Source organism: Phyllobates terribilis, unplaced genomic scaffold (genome assembly GCF_046119375.1).
Source record: "Phyllobates terribilis strain yellow unplaced genomic scaffold, ASM4611937v1 Scaffold_856__1_contigs__length_602872, whole genome shotgun sequence".
Taxonomy (NCBI): Eukaryota; Metazoa; Chordata; class Amphibia; order Anura; family Dendrobatidae; genus Phyllobates; species Phyllobates terribilis.
Window position 1 is genome coordinate 113,784 of NW_027363616.1, and position 20,609 is coordinate 134,392.

General features: G+C 45.8%; 1 protein-coding gene across 1 annotated transcript in view; it reads left to right on the forward strand.

The window, feature by feature from the left end:
- Positions 1–20,179, forward strand: part of LOC141240575 (uncharacterized) — a 42,579-nt gene extending 22,400 nt beyond the window's left edge. Inside the window, exons 3-8 of the mRNA XM_073668665.1 lie at positions 12,761–12,910; positions 13,040–13,240; positions 13,315–13,438; positions 13,522–13,619; positions 13,816–13,906; positions 17,108–20,179. Coding sequence (XP_073524766.1) covers positions 12,818–12,910; positions 13,040–13,240; positions 13,315–13,438; positions 13,522–13,619; positions 13,816–13,906; positions 17,108–18,543 — 2,043 coding nt within the window. The 5' untranslated portion in view covers positions 12,761–12,817 and the 3' untranslated portion in view covers positions 18,544–20,179. The remainder of the gene's footprint in view (positions 1–12,760; positions 12,911–13,039; positions 13,241–13,314; positions 13,439–13,521; positions 13,620–13,815; positions 13,907–17,107) is intronic.
- Positions 20,180–20,609: the final 430 nt, after the last annotated feature.

Consider the following 20,609-nt stretch of genomic DNA (forward strand, 5'->3'; position numbering starts at 1 on the left):
CCGTTATTTCGAACTAGCCCAACTTGACTCTGGAGCAGCCGGGAACCTTATTTCACAGTCCCTGGTTGAGAAATACCGCATCCCCACCAAACCTCTGGCTGTACCCTTGTCTGTCGCTGCCGTGGATGGGGGCCTCTTACCTCGCCCCATTCAACTCATCACCGAATCCATTACCCTGCAGGTGGGAATGCTGCATTCTGAAAGTATCTCCTTTCATGTTCTGCCTGGACTCTCTCACGCCCTCTTGCTAGGTCTGCCCTGGCTCCAGAGACATGCACCCGTGCTAGACTGGCAAACCGGAGAGGTCCTTCGCTGGGGACAAGACTGTCATAAAACCTGCCTGGTTCCCGTCCATCCCGTCCGTCCCTCTCCTACCCCAGCTAATCTACCTGGACTTCCGATTCCTTATTGGTCTTATGCAGATGTCTTTAATAAAAAGGAGGCAGAGACATTACCACCACATAGACCATACGACTGTCCCATCGATCTGCTACCCGGTACTACTCCTCCCCGTGGGCGTATCTATCCTTTATCCGCTGCTGAGACCCGGTCAATGTCCGAATATATTGAGGAGAATCTGGCCAGAGGATTCATCCGGAAATCTACCTCCCCGGCGGGAGCAGGCTTCTTTTTCGTCAAAAAGAAGGACGGCTCTCTCCGTCCCTGTATAGACTATAGAGGCCTAAACCTGATCACGGTGAAGAATAAGTACCCCCTTCCGCTCATTCCAGAATTATTTGATCGCCTGAGGGGGGCTAGGATCTTCACCAAACTGGACCTTCGTGGGGCGTACAACCTGGTTCGTATTCGTCAGGGGGATGAATGGAAGACGGCATTCAACACCCAGGACGGCCACTATGAATACCTGGTAATGCCCTTTGGTCTCTGTAACGCTCCTGCCGTCTTTCAAGAGTTGGTCAATGACATCTTCCGGGACCTTCTCTACTCCTGCGTAGTGGTGTACCTGGACGACATCTTGGTCTTCTCTCCGGATCTCCAGACTCACCGGAGGGACGTTCGTCAGGTCCTGCTCAGGCTAAGGCAGAACCATCTCTACGCTAAATTTGAGAAGTGCCTCTTTGAGCAGACCTCGCTTCCGTTTCTGGGCTACATTATCTCTCAGACCGGCCTACAAATGGATCCTGAGAAACTGTCTGCCATCGAGAAATGGCCCCGACCGGAGGGGTTGAAGGCCATTCAGCGATTCCTGGGCTTCGCCAACTACTACCGCCTCTTCATACCACACTTCTCTTCCCGGACGGCCCCAATTTCTGCGCTCACCCGTAAAGGTACTAATCCCAAAGAGTGGCCACCCGAAGCAGAGGAGGCCTTTCTTTCCCTTAAACAGGCCTTCTCTTCCGCCCCGGTGCTGCATCGCCCAGATGGCAACAAGCAGTTCTTCCTGGAAGTTGACGCCTCCTCCTCTGGAGCCGGAGCGGTACTTACTCAAAAATCATCTTCCGGGAGGATGGTAACTTGTGGCTTCTTCTCTAAACTCTTCTCCTCCTCTGAGCGCAACTATTCCATAGGAGACCGAGAGTTATTGGCCATCAAACTGGCATTGGAGGAGTGGCGTTACCTGCTCGAGGGGGCTCTTCACCCAGTAATAATTTACACTGACCACAAGAACTTGGCTTACCTCCAGCATGCCCAGAGACTTAACCCGCGCCAAGCCCGGTGGTCCTTGTTTTTTGCTCGTTTTGATTTTGTCCTTCATTTTCGCCCGGCTGACAAAAACGTCAAGGCGGACGCCTTGTCTCGGTCCTTTCTGGTGTCTGATCTCGAGGAGGATCCGAAACATATCATCGATCCCGCCAGAGTAATGCAGGTGGCTCCCGTGAGTCTAAATCGTCTTCCTCCTGGTAAGACGTTCGTACCAGTACCTGATCGGGAGAAGATCCTACACTGGGGTCATTCGTCTAAACTAGCTGGCCACGCCGGTCAGAAAAAGACCCTCCAGCTTATTACCCGGCACTACTGGTGGCCTAACCTGCACAAGGATGTAATAGACTTTGTTTCTGCCTGTGTGTCCTGCGCCCGCAACAAAGTTCCGAGACACCTGCCGGCCGGCCGCCTCCTACCTCTGCCAGTACCTGCTGCCCCCTGGCAGCATATAGCGATGGACTTCATTACTGATCTACCCGTCTCTGCCGGTTGTACGGTCATTTGGGTGGTCGCTGACCGCTTCTCCAAGATGGCTCACTTCATTCCACTGCCAGGTCTTCCGTCTGCACCCGAGCTGGCTAAAGACTTTATCCGCCACATCTTCCGTCTTCATGGCCTGCCCCGTCACATCGTGTCGGATCGTGGGGTACAGTTCACTTCCCATTTCTGGAGAGCCACTTGTAAATTGCTGGACGTCACCCTGGACTTCTCCTCCGCTTACCACCCACAGTCTAATGGTCAAGTGGAGCGGATCAATCAGAACCTGACCAGTTACCTTCGGCACTTCGTTAATGCCCACCATTCTGACTGGGTGGATCTCCTGCCATGGGCCGAATTCTCGTACAACAATCACGAGAGCGAGTCTTCCTCCAAATCCCCGTTTTTTGTAGTCTACGGTCAGCATCCTCGGATCCCGTTTCCCGTCTCCACCTCGGCGGACAATCCGGCTGCGGAATCTCTTGTTAACAAATTTTCCTCCATATGGGAGAGTACCCGGTCCGCACTCCTTCTGTCATCCGAGCGTATGAAAAGACACGCTGACAAAAAACGTCTGGACCCTCCTCAATTCCGCCCTGGGGATAAAGTCTGGCTCTCGCCCAAATATGTCCGGCTCAAGATCCCTTCCTATAAGTTAGGGCCTCGGTTCATCGGCCCACTGGAGGTCATCAGTCAGATCAACCCGGTGGCCTATAAATTGAAACTCCCGGCCAACTTACGGATCCCTAACTCCTTCCATGTGTCTCTCCTCAAACCTGTGGTGCTTAACTCTTTTTCCAAGTCTACAGGTACGCCTCCTGCTCCGGTTTCTGCTGAGGACGAGTTTGAGGTAGAGAACATTCTTGCCACCAAAAGGGTAAGAGGAAAGACCTTTTTTCTGGTAGATTGGAAGGGGTTTGGTCCTGAGGAGAGAACGTGGGAGCCCCGGGAGAACATCCATGCCCCTCTCATCCTAGCTAAATTTCTGTCTGGCCTAAAAAAGGGGGGGCCTAAAGGGGGGGGTACTGTAGCGCTGGCGTCCCTGCCCTCTGCTAGGCAGGGACGCTGCTCCCCTCACCGCTCTGCTCCGTGCCCGGCGTCCTCTCCCCGCTCTGCTGTCAGCGCGCGCTCCTTCCCGGCGTCCTCCTCCCGCTCTGCTCTCAGCGCGCGCTCCTTCCCGGCCCCTGTGCTTAGGGCGCGCGCGCGCTCCCCTCCTCTTAAAGGGGCCGCGCGCGCCGTCCTAAGGAGTCCCCGGCCAATGGCCGGAGGACTTCATCATATATAAGGCACCTCCTCCAAAATGGAGGTGCCCGAGCAATGTTGTTTGCACCTGTGTCTCACCTGTGCTTCAGCCCTCAGGTCCCGTTGCCAGTTACCTGCCAGTTTCCTGCCAGTTTCCTGCCAGTTTCCTGCCAGTTTCCTGCCAGTTTCCTGCCAGTTTCCTGCCAGTTTCCTGCCAGTTTCCTGCCAGTTACCTGCCAGTTACCTGCCTGATTCCTGCCTGAATACTTGTTACCTGTCTGCCAGTCTGAGGTCCGACGGTCTGCCTTACTACTCCTGTCAGTCTGTCTAAAGGACCAGCCTGCCCGCTCACCTGGGAGCGCATATCAGCTACCTGCCTGCTTGCCTGAGGTCCGACGGTCTGCCTTACTACTCCGGTCAGTCTGTCTATGGACCAGCTTGCCCGCTCACCTGGGAGCGCTTCTCCGTTATCTGCCTGCTTGCCAGCCCGGAGGCTCCGTTGTCACGTGCTGTGACCACCAGCTATCTCAGAGACTCTTGCCCGCTCACCTGGGAGCGCATCTCCGTTACCTGCCTGCTTGCCAGCCCGGAGGTCCCGTTGTCACGTGCGGTGACCACCAGCTATTCCAGAGACTCTTTCCCGCTCACCTGGGAGCGCTTCTCCGTTACCTACCTGCCTGCCAGCCTGGAGGTTCCACCATCACGTGCCGTGACCACCTGCTATTCCAGAGACTCTCGCTTGCTCACCTGGGAGCACACATCTACCATCTGCCTGCTAGCCTACCCGGAGGCTCTGCCATCACAGGTCGTACCTACCCCTTACCCAGAGACTGCCCTGATCACTTGCCGTAACTCCCTGTCCGTTCACCCAGAGACTGCCACCCGCTCCCTTACAAGGGCCGCCCCCTTGTATAGTAGCTCAGAGGTTCCGCCTCCCGGACCCGTTACAGGATGCTTCCCTCCAGGCTTTTTCTTCCTTAAAGAATCATTTTGCCACTGCACCTATACTTAGTCAACCCGATGTTTCTCAACCCTTTATTGTAGAGGTCGATGGTTCAGATGTTGGGGTTGCGGGCTTTGTTGTCTCAGGGTTCATCCCCTGGTAAATGGCGTCCATGCGCCTTCTTTTCTAAAAAATTGTCTTCAGCTGAGAGAAATTATGAAGTGGGTAATAGGGAACTTTTGGCGATCAATTTGGCGTTCGAGGAATGGTCACACTGGTTGAAGGGGGCTGTCTATCCTATTACTGTTATGACAGGATCTTATGGTCAGTAATATCCCCAGTCAGCTAAACGTCTCAACCCTAGGCAAGCCAGATGGTCTCTGTTTTTTACTAGGTTCAATTTTGGTGTCCCTTTTTGTCCAGGGGTCAAAAACGTCAAGGCTGATGCTTTGTCCCGAAGCTTCCCTGGTGGTGGTGACCATGAGAACCCTGCCCCGATATTACAGAAAGGGGTAGTCATTTAGGCTCTTTTTCCTGAACTGGAGGGTGAGGTGCTGGAGGCTCAGAGGGACGTCCCTGCTTCCTGCCCTTCACGAAAGTTATTTGTACCACCTGATCTGCGCCGTAAAGTAATCAAAGAACATCATAACTCTGTGCTTGCTGGGCATCTAGGGGGTAAAGCAACCGCGGACCTCCTCTCTCGTCATTTTTGGTGGCTGGGGTTGCATCGGGATGTAATTGAACGCGTATCTGCTTGTACGATTTGCGCGCATTATAAGGTTTCGCACACCTGTCTGTCTGGTACTCTTCTTCAGTTACCTATCCCTAGCAGGCCATGGACATACTTGTCCATGGATTTTATTACTGACCTACTGGTTTGTACAGGCAAAACGGTGGTTTTGGTAGTAGTAGATAGGTTCAGTAAAATGGTTCACTTCATTGCTTTACCTGCTCTTCCCAATACTAAGACACTGGTTCAGGTGTTCATAAATGAGATTGTGAAGCTTCACAGGGTTCCCTCTGATGTGGTGTCTGATCAGGGGAACCCAGTTTGTTTCCAAGCTCTGGAAGGGATTCTGTTCTCGACGGGGGTGCAGCTGTCCTTTTCCTCTGCCTTTCACCCTCAGTCGAATGGTCAGACGGAGTGAGTCAATCAGAACTTAGAGGCATACCTCAGGTGTTTTGTCTCCGAAAATCAGGAGGATTGGGCACCCTACTTACCGCTGACAGAATTTGCCATCACCGTTTTTCGGTACATATGGTTATCATCCACAGTTTTGTACTTTCAGTGGGGGAGGAGCTTCTGGAGTTCCTGAAGAGGAACGGTTTGCTTCGTCGCTCTCCTCGGTGTGGCAGGGTGTTCTGTGTAATTTGAAGACCATGGGTGACAGGTATAAGCATATGGCTGACAGAAAACGCTTGCCAGGTCCAGACCTCAATGTGAATGACTTTGTGTGGTTGTCTAAAAAAAATATAAGATTGAAAGTTTCTTCTTGGAAGCTGGAACCTAGGTTTATTGGTCCCTAAAAAAATTACCGCCGCCATTAACCCAGCAGCGTTTTGTCTTTACCTTCCTCGGGCCCTTAAGGTTCACAATGTGTTCCACAGGTCCTTACTCAAAAGGTACGTAGAACCTCTTGAGCCCTCACCTCTACCACAGCCCCCAGTAATGGTTGATGGTAATTTGGAGTTTGAGATTTCGAGAATAGTAGATTCTCGTCTCCAACATCATTCTCTACAATACTTGGTGCACTTAAAAGGCTACAGTCCGGAGGAGAGGACGTGGGTTTCAGCGTCAGAGGTGAACGCTCCCAGATTGGTTCGCTCTTTTCACACCTCTTTTCCTGAGAAACCCGGTCCTGAGTGTCTGGAGGCCACTCGTAGAGGGGGGGGTACTGTCACGGGTGTGTCAGAGGTGACAGACAGTCGCCCTGCAGGGGTTTGCAGGAGATCTCCACGTTTGGCAATGCAGACAGCTGCCTAGATGGGAGGCTGTGTTTAGAACCCAGCTTCTACCTCCCTTTAGTCTGGGTGTATATATACCTGGTGTGTCTAGGTTGGCGTCGCCGGGTATACTCATTTCTACTTGGAACTTGGCTGAATCAGCATCACGTCCTCTTTGGAGTTTTGAGGCCGTGTGCCCTGTTGGAGTTTCTTCTAAAGCAAAGTTGTAATTCCCCTGTGTTGTCTTCCCCTTTTGTCTTTAGAGTGCTAGCGGAGGTTGACTAGTGCTCATCTCCTTCCACCCCCAGCTATAGCCTTACGCCAGGGATAGTTGGGTGAGGCACGTGATGGGCGACAGCTGCGGAGGCTGTATAGGGACATTAGGGGGAGACAGGGTGATGCTAGTCCAGATTAGGAGGTCACCTCTTCCCCCTTTTCCCTTGTGTCTGGGCTCCCTTTCCTTTGCCCCTCTGTGTTGCACTCACACCTGGCGTGGTTCTCTGTGTTGCACTCACACCTGGCGTGACATCGGGACACCCTATTAGTGAGACACATGAACAGTGCACATTGAGGTGAAACAAGAGACCTCTCCTTTTGCATCATTGAGGTGGTTAAACCCAATGTGAGAGGTGGTGATCTCAATAGATGTATCCTCAAAAAGGAAAGTGAGCGGATTTCCAGACTGGATTCACTAGCCCCTAAGGGACTGAATGAGCAAATTTCCTATGCCTGTTTTGTATGAATACAGACCCATTCTGGATTACATTTTTGGATTTTATACCCTACCCATTGCTACTCAGTTCCCTGTGAATATGGTTCACATATTGTTTTACTTCATCAAGAGATCTGAGCTTCTCTATCAGAATTATTTCTTATCAGTTATATCTCACTTATACTATTTAGTAACTAACAAGTGTGGTGTTCCTAGTGTATCTCTAATTATGCAATAGGGGTCAAATATGACCATTTAGGAGTATACTGTGGGCCACCATCCCATACATTTGGTAGTGATAAAGTAGATCCACATGCCGATTGCATGATGGGAGGATGTGCAATACTTGTTTTTAGTCTCCCATGATACTGATCTCAGAGAGAGGATTTTTCTGTTGGCGGAATGCAATCCAATACCATATGCGCTCCGGTGTGGAACGCAGACATCTGGGCATGCGCATTTGTGGACAATGATCCTAGATGGAATGATGACTACGGGCATGCGCAGTCACAGGTACGAGTCGCGCGGCAGCAATCAGTTTATCTGCTGTTTCAGCAAAAAGCACGTCACTTCCGGACATGCACACTAGGTGATGGACATTATTGCAGACAGATTCTATTCTGTATATCCTGTGACAATTCATCTCTAGGAATGGGAATGGGTCTCCTAGTCTGGGGGGGGGTTTGGATGAAGTGGGATATTTAAACATGGACACCTGGCTATTAGGGGCACTATGCTGAACATCATGAATTATCATGCCTCTATCAAGCCTCCTAATGAACCTGTTGAGAAAATGCGTTGAGGCGGATTATTGAAACATTCTCTGAGTACCATACCCTTTCCTTTATACATATTGTAGGGGTTTTACTCACTGGGGCACAATGGGAGGAAAACAGGAGGCATGTTCTTAAATTTCATGTGGGTTTATTACTTCATAAACCCAGAAGCCAAACAGAAAAGCAAATGACCTTTAGATCAGGCAAACAAAGTAAATGTCCTTAGCAGGTCTCTGCTCAGCCAGGCCTGTGTGGCACAGAAGCTGGGGTAGCGTCCAGTGTCCTGGCTTGGTCTGAAGACAAACATACACAGGAGGCCTTCTACCTCCAAACACACAGACCATGTGCCAAACAACACCCTTCATTTTATAGGCTGTTAACCACACCCAGAGGAGCGGTATGTGGGTAGCTGGACCTGCCCATTCTCTCCTAGCTACCCGTAACCCGGCTCCCAGGTGCACCAAACGATCCTCTTAGTACTTATCTACCCTAGAGAAACACTCCGGGTTACATCACAGAGACCAGCCATCTCTATGACACATACCTCCCATTGACTATGCAACCATTAGCCACCTTACAATGCCTTGATACATATCTGGTTTTATGATTACCCCACGGCTGATGAAAGGGAATCTGTCAGCCCCTGGAACTAATCTGACCTCTAATATTGGCATACAGGTGATAGAAATGTGAATCTATACATCTATGCCTCATATTTTAATAAGAGGAAAACAGAGTCATCATGGTTTAAAAAGAGACACATATTTTATTGACACAATTGATTAAAACAAGTATATAATCAGAATAGAGAACAATATGAATAATAAGCAAGTGAAGAGCAAGGTGGACAATGAAATATCCGAATTAGCCAAAACGGACCTGCCTCAGTACTAGATGCTCAATCAAATAAACGCAACTCTATAGCTGGAAAAAGGTTTTTCCATCTAAGTAGAAAAACGCTGCACCTAAAATTCTTGACCAGTAGAGTATAAGTAATAGGCATAAAAATTTGTTTAAATAGGGTACAATATCATGTCAAGATTGATAAGCTATTATAAAACCGAACACATGGTGGCGCACTCTACAGTGCACTGCAGAGAAAAGAAAAAAGAAAAGCAGCAAAGCCAAGCTTATCAATTAAAGTGCAGCATGCATATTTGTATTAATACGGAGTTGGGTAAATAGGAGAGCACCTCCACACATTCCCTTCCCTCCCCCTACCCCCCACTCCTACCAAAAGAGAGGAGAGGGAAGTGACCTCTTAAGCATATTTGAGCAGAGTGCCAAAGGAGATGTGTCACTATAAATGGGCATGAGGGAGATATATCTCTTACCAGGAGTGGTGGTGGGCGGTCAGTGGGTAATTCAGAAAAACCACGTGCGTCCCCGACGCGCGTTTCGCGGCAGCTAGGGCCGCTTTCTCAAGGGGTGGTGACAGTAGTGGGGAGAAGAGACCCTTTTGAACCGTTGGCGCCGGTCACGTGAACGCTCACGTGACCAATCGCACGTGTGATGGGGGCGTGTGCGGGTGTCCCAGCGACGCGAAACTGGCGCATGCGCCCGCCGAGACCCACGTCAGACAACGCCCCCAAGCCGACAAGAAACCACCGCGCACGCGCGGGCACGCCGCTCAAAGGGCGGGGATGCCCGACCGTGCGCGGACGTCATGCAGACAGCTGGGGGCGTGTCCAACGGCAGGGAGGCCGGCGCATGCGTACCACGTCACAGGGCAGCAGCACTCGCCTAAAGATTATATGTGCACAAGAAAGAAAAGACAGAACAGGAATAAAACAGGAGATTTCATATTATAGCACAATATCCATGACAGTTTGTCCATCAGTGGCCCTTTTCTTTGTCTTTTTCCCCTCATTCTGTCATCCCATCCTTCATTTCCTATGGAGCATCTGCATCACACAGTCATTTTGAATAGGTAAAGATCGGTCCAATAAGGTGCAAAGAAGAAGAGTTATGCACTATCTGAAAAAAAACTGAAAGAATATATAAACCAATTAAAAATTAAAAATAAATTAAAAACAAAAAACAAAAAGTAGACCCCAACCTAAACGTGTATATCCCTCGGGCACAGTGAGGGTAGAGAGGAGGGGATCATTGTATGAAATAGGATCAACTATAAATAATTTAATGTCATAAAAAGGAGGAGAAAGAAAGGGACTCATTTAGTCCACGGGGTGACAATGTCCCAAGTGTCACTATCCATTTAGCTTCAACCTGCGCCAAAATCTTTTTGACATTGCCACCCCGCGCACCCAAATGTATCACGTCTATCCCCCGCACTTTGAAACAGCGAGGGTCGCAATTATGGACAGCCCTAAAGTGCCTGGGAGCTTTTGAGTTCATTGACATCAGTCGCTGTCCTGGCCGCACCAATGTCGCGCACATGCTCACGCACACGTTTTCTCAGTTCCCTGGATGTAAGTCCAATATAGATTAAGGGGCAATCACACGGGGCATAATATATGACATTACTAGTGCCACATGAAATGTAGTGTCGTATTTTGAAATGTCTGTTGCCATCTGAGGACGTGAACGTGTTGCTGCGCGCGACATTGGTGCAGGCAAGACAACGACCGCAGGGAAAAGTTCCAAGGGTCGGTCCACGAGAACCAAAAGGATTTGGTTGTATCGGAACATAGTGGCTCGAGACTAGGAGGTCTTTAAGATTTTTGGCCCGTCTTGGGGTCATAAGGGGACGATCCCCAAGAATTGGTCCCAGGGAGGGGTCGGTTGCCAAGATGTCCCAGTGCTTGGTCATGATCTTCCTCATATTTTCCCACTCATGGTTATAATTAGAAATGTACCGAATTTTTGCTTGTCCGGTCTCCAACCCCTTAATGGCGTTCGAGTATAATAAATTGTTACGTGGGGTTCGCCTAGCCCTATCGTATCCATGCTTAATACATCTGTTGCTGTATCCTCGTTGTTTAAATCTGAGCTTCAAGTCCACGGCCTGACGCTCAAATTTAAGGTCAGAGGAGCAGATCCGCCTCGCCCTCAGGAACTGCCCAACGGGGACGGCCCTTATAGTAGTTGGATGGTGTGCCGTGTCAGCGTCGCTGGGACACCCGCACACGCCCCCATCACACGTGCGATTGGTCACGTGAGCGTTCACGTGACCGGCGCCAACGGTTCAAAAGGGTCTCTTCTCCCCACTACTGTCACCACCCCTTGAGAAAGCGGCCCTAGCTGCCGCGAAACGCGCGTCGGGGACGCACGTGGTTTTTCTGAATTACCCACTGACCGCCCACCACCTCTCCTGGTAAGAGATATATCTCCCTCATGCCCATTTATAGTGACACCTCTCCTTTGGCACTCTGCTCAAATATGCTTAAGAGGTCACTTCCCTCTCCTCTCTTTTGGTAGGAGTGGGGGGTAGGGGGACGGAAGGGAATGTGTGGAGGTGCTCTCCTATTTACCCAACTCCGTATTAATACAAATATGCATGCTGCACTTTAATTGATAAGCTTGGCTTTGCTGCTTTTCTTTTTTCTTTTCTCTGCAGTGCACTGTAGAGTGCGCCACCATGTGTTCGGTTTTATAATAGCTTATCAATCTTGACATGATATTGTACCCTATTTAAACAAATTTTTATGCCTATTACTTATACTCTACTGGTCAAGAATTTTAGGTGCAGCGTTTTTCTACTTCGATGGAAAAACCTTTTTCCAGCTATAGAGTTGCGTTTATTTGATTGAGCATCTAGTACTGAGGCAGGTCCGTTTTGGCTAATTCGGATATTTCATTGTCCACCTTGCTCTTCACTTGCTTATTATTCATATTTTTCTCTATTCTGATTATATACTTGTTTTAATCAATTGTGTCAATAAAATATGTGTCTCTTTTTAAACCATGATGACTCTGTTTTCCTCTTGTTAAAAAATGTTACTTTTGAGTCGGTATTTGAGGGTGTTGGGGGGGATTTTGTTCCCTCGCCCACACTCAATTTCTAATATTTGGGCTATTTTGCTAATTATCTATGCCTCATATTAGAGGTCTGTTTGCTGAGAAATGGCTTTTTATTCAGTGAAGATTCTGATGCTTGCTGGCCGTGGGGAGTGGATTCCCTTTAATAAATACTCACTTAGCCCCATTCTTCATGCAGATACTAATGAATCCAGGACCTATGAGATTTTTACCATATGATAGTTGGATAGTTAGGGGTGTATCATCCATAGCAGCAGCCCACAGGGCGACTATGGTGCCCGTGAAAAAACACAGAATTTGAGCTTGGTTTAAGTTGGTATCCATGCAGCACATAAATGCATGTTTACTATGGCCATAAATCAGAAAAAAACCTATAAGAAGAAAAAGGATCATAAACCCTGCTGTGAATAAATAAAAAGCAAAAGTGCATTTAAATAAAATAGGGTTCTTAGCAACACTGTTTTTGATCAAAAATAGCATGAAAGCTATCCCAACCATGGTAAAATGAACCCATTCAGGATAGTCCTACTCTGCTTAATATTAAAAACCTTACCATGTATCAAAGCCTCAAACTTCTGTGTGTGAATCAGACATGAGATCTAATGTGATAGAAGATTACAGTCCGAGGAAGACGGGAAATATTCATATAGACGACCGGTGGTGATGTAGTCAGTGAAGAACTCTGGCTAAATATGTTTCTAGAGCCGTAGTAGAAGATGAAGATGTCGTCCTCATCATAAAGTAGTTATTTCTCATGTTACGTGTAATGAATATCTCCTGCAGTATTACTAATACCGATTCCAGTGTCGGTAAATGAGACGAGAATTAGCTTTATGGAAGATGAGTCTATGAGAAACGTGTTCAGCTGCCGACTCCGAGGAAGAAACTGCTTGTTGTCTGTGGCCTAAAATATATAGGTTTTATTACTAGATGTAAAGCAGAAAACTAAATACTGTAAAATAATATATCTCCTCATATGTTTCCCTTATTATCTCCAGTAATTGTATTATTACACAGGATTTTTATGATGTTACATCAGCTCATTATCTTCTCATTCAGGTCCCTACAATATCAGATCCTCTCAGTGAAGATCTTCTATTTAAGAGAATTTTCCTTATGGACCCATCAAAGATGGATATGGATAGAGACAAGATGGCTGAGAGGATATTACACCTCACCCTAGAGATCCTCTTCCGTCTTACTGGAGAGGTGAGAGATTCTGATGACATCATATTACATCATTCTTATCTATGGGAATAACAGATGGACAGAACTGGAGAGGTGAGGACTCTGGAAATGTCTGCAGTGAGATTTATTAATGTGTCTCTCCATAACCAGGATTACACAGTAGTGAAGAAGACCTCTAGTGGGCGCTGTCAGACCTCTAGTGAGCGCTGTCAGGACCCTGTGTCTGAGGGATGGGAAAGACCCCTCAGCCCAAACTCAGGGCCTCCACCTCACCCCCTGATACATGAGGGCATCAATGACCAGAAGATCCTAGAACTCGCCTACAAGATGATTGAGTTGCTGACTGGAGAGGTGACACTGCTGGGACATTATACAGTAATGCTATGAAAGGATCGGGGGAATGATGGTATCATTGTATGTGTCAGGTTCCTATCAGATGTCAGGATGTCACTGTCTATTTCTCCATGGAGGAGTGGGAGTATTTAGAAGGACACAAAGATCTGTACAAGGACGTCATGATGGAGGTTCCCCAGCCCCTCACATCACCAGGTAATAGACAGGACTAAATACACACGGCCTATAATTATCTATATGTAAAGAATGAATCCAGTCCCTGTATGTGTTTCCTCCAGATCTATCCAGTAAGAGGACAACACCAGAGAGATGTCCCCGTCCTCTTCTTCCACAGGACTGTAAACAAGAAGATCCCAATGTTCCTCAGGATCATCAGGTAGATGGAGAGAAGGTGTCATGAGATCTCCCCTATGATGTGTAGACGGCTGTAAAGGTCTTGTGTTCCGTCTTGTTTTATCCACCATTATTATGTTTTCTATTTGTGCAATGAGAACAGTGTAGATGGCAGGATTAGAGCTGATCATAGATGTGACTTCTCCATCTGTCTGTGACTTTTACAATATTTGTTTCAGGGTGAAGATCTGACCCATATTAATACTACAGAGACATATGTGAGGGGTGATGAGCGGTGTAAAGAGGAGATTCCTACATATGACTACCCAGGTGAGTAGTGACCACTAAATGCAGAGAAGTCACAGATTCTTCTCAGTCACCGGCTGTGGCTGCTTTATCGGTTGTGTAGTCCGGCTGTATCACAATCGTGTGATCACCATTTTGCCTCTAGACCACAACATTCTCTTCCACCCAAAACTGTTCAAATGATTTTGGGCATTGAAACCCTTTTCCATAGAATTTACAACCTGGAGGATCCACCTACCCCCTGTGATTAGGAGACGCTACCTGCCCAGATCTGTAAATCACAAAGCCAGAAAATCACTTGAAGAAAAATATTATGATGGGTCTGTAAGAGAAAGTGGAGGGTAATGATGCTGTTGGCTTCCTAGATCGATGATATCTTATTGGATGAATCTCCCTTCTCCCCCTTCTGTGCTGCTGAATGTGCCCATATGGTCCCGTCTTTCTGGCCAAACTTTACCTTTATGATCTACAACATTAAATGTGCAGTGAGGCCAAGTGTGAATTTCTGTACAATAACAACAGAGTCTCCCTTTATCCTGAGTTTTCAATTTCTTTTAAAACCGACTAACTTCGAACCAGATTGTGATAAACTAAACAAAAAAAAATTACACCTGTGCCATGATATATCTTTAATAGTGATGAGCGAGCATGCGTTACTCGGGCTTTACGAGTGTTGTTATGTTTTCGTCACTCAGTGCTCATGATTTGTGACTGTTTGACAGCTTGAATACATGTGATGAATGCCTGTTTCTTAGGCATTCCTCACATATTAAAGCTGTCAAACCGTCGCAAATCATGAGCATTGAGTGACGAAAACATAACGCCGGAGCACCGCTGAAGATACTCGGCGAGCACCCGAGCATGCTCGCCGAAAGGGTTAACAGAACATACTCGCTCATCACTAATCTTTAAGCTAAATTTAAGTCACCTCATCTCTGCACTATTATAAAAGTTCTCTTTGAATGTCTAATATTTCTTTTTGACACTCATCTGACAGAAAATATTGTCCCTTACGATAGTTTAGATTCCCAAGAGCCACCGAGCCCCATACTCTAATTACCCCAGAGAGGTTTCACCACTAGTTACTCACTACTTACTGATGAAGACAGTCGAGTTTGGTCATTTCAGTAGATGTGTTATTGTCTATAGTCACAGTTTTGACTATAGTACTTAGTGCCCAAAATAGTCTGATTTAACCCCTTCCTGCAGACAGTCTTGTGTTCCTATCTGGGCCCATTCTTCAAATCTGACGTGTGTCACTTTATGTGGTGATAACTTTGGAATTCTTCACAAAGGATAATAGGAAACAAATGGACCTTACAAATTATTTTCCACCTTCTCTTGAATCTGACAATACCCTATATACGGTTGTACACTACTGTCTGGGCACATGGCAGGTTAAGAAGGGAAGGAGCGACATTTAGCTATTTGAATGCAGATTTTGCTGGAATAGATTGCAGACACAATGTATTGGGGGCACTGTTCGTTGTCACCTGGCAGCTCAAAAGATGGCTACCACAAACAGGCTTGGCGCTATCTACTCCATTTTCCAGATCTCAGGGTTTGCCTTGCTCATCATCCTTTAACCCCTCTACATGGATTTGGACTTGGACAGAGACCCCCTAAGCTTGGGCCACAGTGTTACCTAATGTTCTGTGGTGTGAGATGGCAAGAAGAATAGTCAGATAGCCGGGTCAGAACATGGAGGTCATAGAAAATACAAAATCAGATGACACAAGAGTAGTCAGTAAACGGGCCGAGGTCACAACAGAAACAAATACACAAGCCGGGAGCTGAGCACAGAGGACTGAACCAGAGGAGAACAAGGCTGTATCTGGCAGCTTCCGGCAATATGCTTCCAGCTTTAGTAGGGTGTGGTGTTTTCCAATTGGCTGAAGTAGATTACTTCAGCTGGACCGCTCACACACCCATACTGCCAGACAGGATGGTACTACAGGTACCATGCACCCTAATCTTAGTGGCTGGACAGAGCCTGCGCCGAGAGCTTCTGGTTCTGACGTCTCCTCCATCACCAGCGCCGCCTGCAGGATGAATAAGGCGGCTCCTGGCGAGAGAAGCAGACGTCACAGGAGCAGATCCCAGAGGAGATGGGACCCACTATGTGACCAAAATGCAGAAAACCAGAGCAGTAGAAATCCCCATAAAGTGACTCCATTTTGGAAATTATAACCCTCAGTGAAATAATCTATAGGAGTAGTGACTATTTTGAATCCACAGGCACTTTCCGGAAATTAGCACGCAGTGGATGTTGGAGAGTGAAAATTACAAATATATAATTTCATTACCAAACACATAGTGCCCAGATTGTGCTCCAGGAGACACACACTGTAAATTAAGTGGGTTCTTCTCACTATAGTAATGCCAAATACATGGATGATAAATGTGGTTTGGGCGCACTGCAAGGCTCAGAAGTGAGGGGGAGATTTGACTTTGGGAGAGTGGATATTGCTGGATTGGTTTATGGAAGCCATGTTGCTTTTCAAAAGCCTTTGAGCCACTAATAATGTGGAAACCTCTATTTTTCCATTGGCAGAGGATGGACCTGAGTGGGGACTTGTTTTTTGTGAGATGAGTAGAAGTTTTTATTGATATTATTTTTGCCTACATAACATTGTTTGGTGGCTTTTTATTCCATATTTGGGAGGCAGAATGAACAAACAGTTGAACACCACGCTCTACTGGTTCATCCTATGAGGTTTTCTATTAGACTGTGAACTGTTATTGTCTTGGTGAATAATGATGGCTAACATAGGACAAAATTTAAAAAAAAAAAACAGAAAAATATACATCCTTACTAACACCAATAATCGTACCAATTCATGGAGGGGGTAGTTGCCTAGTATTAAAGATGCACACAGATGAAGCTTGCATAGGACGCCCATCACACAGGTAAGTTTGATGCACAGTGTCTGCCTTACTATACTGATGATGTCCATACTGGGTAGGAAGGCTGCCCAGCACTATATAAGTGCACCCCACATGGACAGACAACCCAGTACACCCAACCAACACTAAAATGCTAATGCATTTGTTATCTGATTTAGTATTGGTAAGGCTGATTTTTTTCTGTGATATGTTTTCTTGGTAGATAATGATACTTTTACATAAAGTGCATTTTTATGGAGAGTTTAAGTAGAAATATTCAACAATATAAATTTTAAGGATATGTTATTCATAAATAATAATTGGTTTTATTTTTGGCAGATGACTGTACCAGGAGATCAGAGAGACAGCTGACATCTTCAATTTTTAAATCAGATGATCTTGAGATCACACAAGATACAATTGAAGTGAATGCCATTACTCCAGATATACCATCATCCCTTCACAGCAAAGATCTGTCATCTGATCCTTTGAAACAGGTCCTGTCTTCTAATTCATTACAAACTACTAAGGAAAATCAAAGTCACAAAATAAGCATTAAAAAACAAACTGCTCCTAAAACAAAGAAGCTATTTTCATGTTCAGAAAGTGGAAAATGTTTTACAGAGAAATCAAGTTTAATCAGACATCAGATAACTCACACAGTGGAGAAACCTTTTTCCTGTTCAGAATGTGGAAAATGTTTTAGCCGGAAATCAATTTTTGTTGCGCACAAGAGAATTCACACAGGGGAAAAGCATTTTTCCTGTTCAGAATGTGAGAAATGTTTTAACCAGAAATCAGATTTGGTTGAGCACCAGAGAACTCACACAGGGGAGAAGCCGTTTTGCTGTTCAGAATGTGGAAAATGTTTTAGCTGGAAATCAGTTTTGGTTGAGCACAAGAGAACTCACACAGCGGTGAAGCCTTTTTCCTGTTCAGAATGTGAGAAATGTTTTAACCACAAATCAGATTTGGTTGAGCACCAGAGAACTCACACAGGGGAGAAGCCTTTTTGCTGTTCAGAATGTGGAAAATGTTTTAGCCAGAAATCAATTTTGGTTGCGCACAAGAGAATTCACACAGGGGAAAAGCCTTTTTCCTGTTCAGAATGTGGGAAATGTTTTAACCAGAAATCAGATTTGGTTAAACACAAGAGAACTCACACAGGGGAGAAGCCATTTTCCTGTTCAGAATGTGGAAAATGTTTTAGCCGGAAATCAATTTTGGTTGCGCACAAGAGAATTCACACAGGGGAAAAGCCTTTTTCCTGTTCAGAATGTGGGAAATGTTTTTTCCAGAAAGCGCATCTTGATAGACATCAGATAACTCACACAGGGGAGAAGCCTTTTTCCTGTTCAGAATGTGAGAAATGTTTTAACCAGAAATCAGATTTGGTTAATCACCAGAGAACTCACACAGGGGAGAAGCCTTTTTGCTGTTCAGAATGTGGAAAATGTTTTAGCTGGAAATCAGATTTGGTTGAGCACCAGAGAACTCACACAGGGGAGAAGCCTTTTTTCTGTTCAGAATGTGGACATTTTTTTTCCTGGAAATCAGGTTTTGTTACGCACAAAAGAACTCACACAGGGGAGAAGCCTTTTTCCTGTACAGAATGTGGGAAATGTTTTAGCCAGAAATCAGATTTGGTTAAGCACCAGAGAACTCATACAGGGGAGAAGCCTTTTTCCTGTTCAGAATGTGGAAAATGTTTTAGCCAGAAATCAGTTTTGGTTATACACCAGAGAAATCACACAGGGGAGAAGCCTTTTTGCTGATCAGAATGTGGGAAATGTTTTAGCCGGAAATCAGATTTGGTTATACACCAGAGAACTCACACCCATAAGAAGCCTTTTTCCTGTTCAGAATATGGGAAATGTTTTACATGGAAATCAACTCTTAAACTTCAGAGAAGTCACACAGGGGAGAAGCCTTTTTCCTGTTCAGAATGTGGGAAATGTTTTGTGCAGAAATCATCACTTCTTAGTCACCAAAGTATTCACACAGACGAGAAGCCATTTTCATATTCTTAATATGGGAAATGGTTTACACAGAAATCAACTCTTAATAAACTTCAGAGAAGTCACACAGGGGAGAAGCCTTTTTAAGATTTTTAACCAAAAATTGTATCTTCATAAAGGGGTTGTCCACTACTAGGACAACTCCTTCTCATTCCTCATGTTTGGCCTTGTTAAAATAAAAACACTCATATGCACTTACTGTTCTGGCATCGTTCCATTGGTGTCACAACTCGCGTTTCCGTAAGGCTGTTACATCACACAAGATTGTTACATCACACAATCCTGCTTCCAATCAACGCCACCTTCAGACGTATTGTACATCAACAGGAAGGACATGGCCTGGACATAGCACCAAGAGAACGCACACACTGAAAGCACTCTCTTCAGACCGTGTTCTTGGGGTAATTATAAACAATTTACAGCCTCAAACATGACTTTCGATATGGGAAAGAAAGAAGAGATCGGAGGTTAATCTGAGGTCCTCCACCTCTGTCAGCATGTCTGGTATGCAGCGTTTCTTATGGAAGGTCTTATCTTCCTGCTCCGGAGCTATTACTGCCTCACCTCAGCATGGAAAAAGAAGCAGTCTTAACCCTCATGATGCCAGACAGCTCAGGTCTGTAAGTACTGCACCAACTTCTCTCTTAATGTAGGCCTCACAAGAAAACAGCTCCACAAATCTCCCTGTACTCCCACCAAAGCCCCCATACTGAGCAGTGCTTGCTTCACAGGGACATTTACCCCCCAGCCACAGGTTATTCTGATATGGGGAACAACATAACTTATTTGTATATCAGATTGCGTCTAGCCCTACTAAAGAAGATATGGAGCAATATATTCAGAGGCTGGAGACCACATACAATACTGAAATACGTCCCCTTACTTCTATCCTGTCACAGCTTACTGACGAGGTACAGAGATTAGAGGATAATGTCGTCCAAGTTAGAGGCCATCATAATGCTCAGAAACTAACACTGGATCTTCACAGCCAGTAAATAAACCATCTGTTTAATATGGTTGATGATCAAGAAAATCACAATAATATCTGGATAAGGGGTATACCTGAAAGCATCAATGCACAAGTGATTCTGCCCACACTGTGATCATTATTCAATAATATTCTTGGTGATCCTATTGATAAGGAGGTGGAGATTTAAAAGGCGCACCGTACAATAGTCAATCATGGCCCAGATCCTGAGCGTCCAAGGGACATTATCTGTCGCATACATTTTTTTCATTGTAAAAGAGGCCATTGTGAGGAAAGCAGAGGAGTTGGGTCCTGGTGATTTCAATGGAAAACGCATATAATTGCTCACATACAGTACAGACGAAAAGTTTGGGCACACCTTCTCATTTAAAGATTTTTCTGTATTTTCATGACTATGAAAATTGTACATTCACACTGAAGGCATCAAAACTATGAATTAACACATGTGGAATTATATACTTAACAAAAAAGTGTGAAACAACTGAAAATATGTCTTATATTCATCAAGAGAATGCCAAGAGTGTGCAAAGCAGTCAGGAAAGCAAAAGGTGGCTACTTTGAAGAACCTAGAATATAAGACATATTTTCAGTTGTTTCACACTTTTTTGTTACGTATATAATTCCACATGTGTTAATTCATAGTTTTGATGCCTTCAGTGTGAATGTACAATTTTTATAGTCCTGAAAATACAGAAAAAATTTTAAATGAAAAGGTGTGTCCAAACTTTTGGTCTGTACTGTATCTATCCTGAATGACTCTTGCTAAAAGAAGGGTATTGAAACCACTACTTGATGCCATCTGGGAAAATGGCCTGATGTACTCCTGGGGGTACCC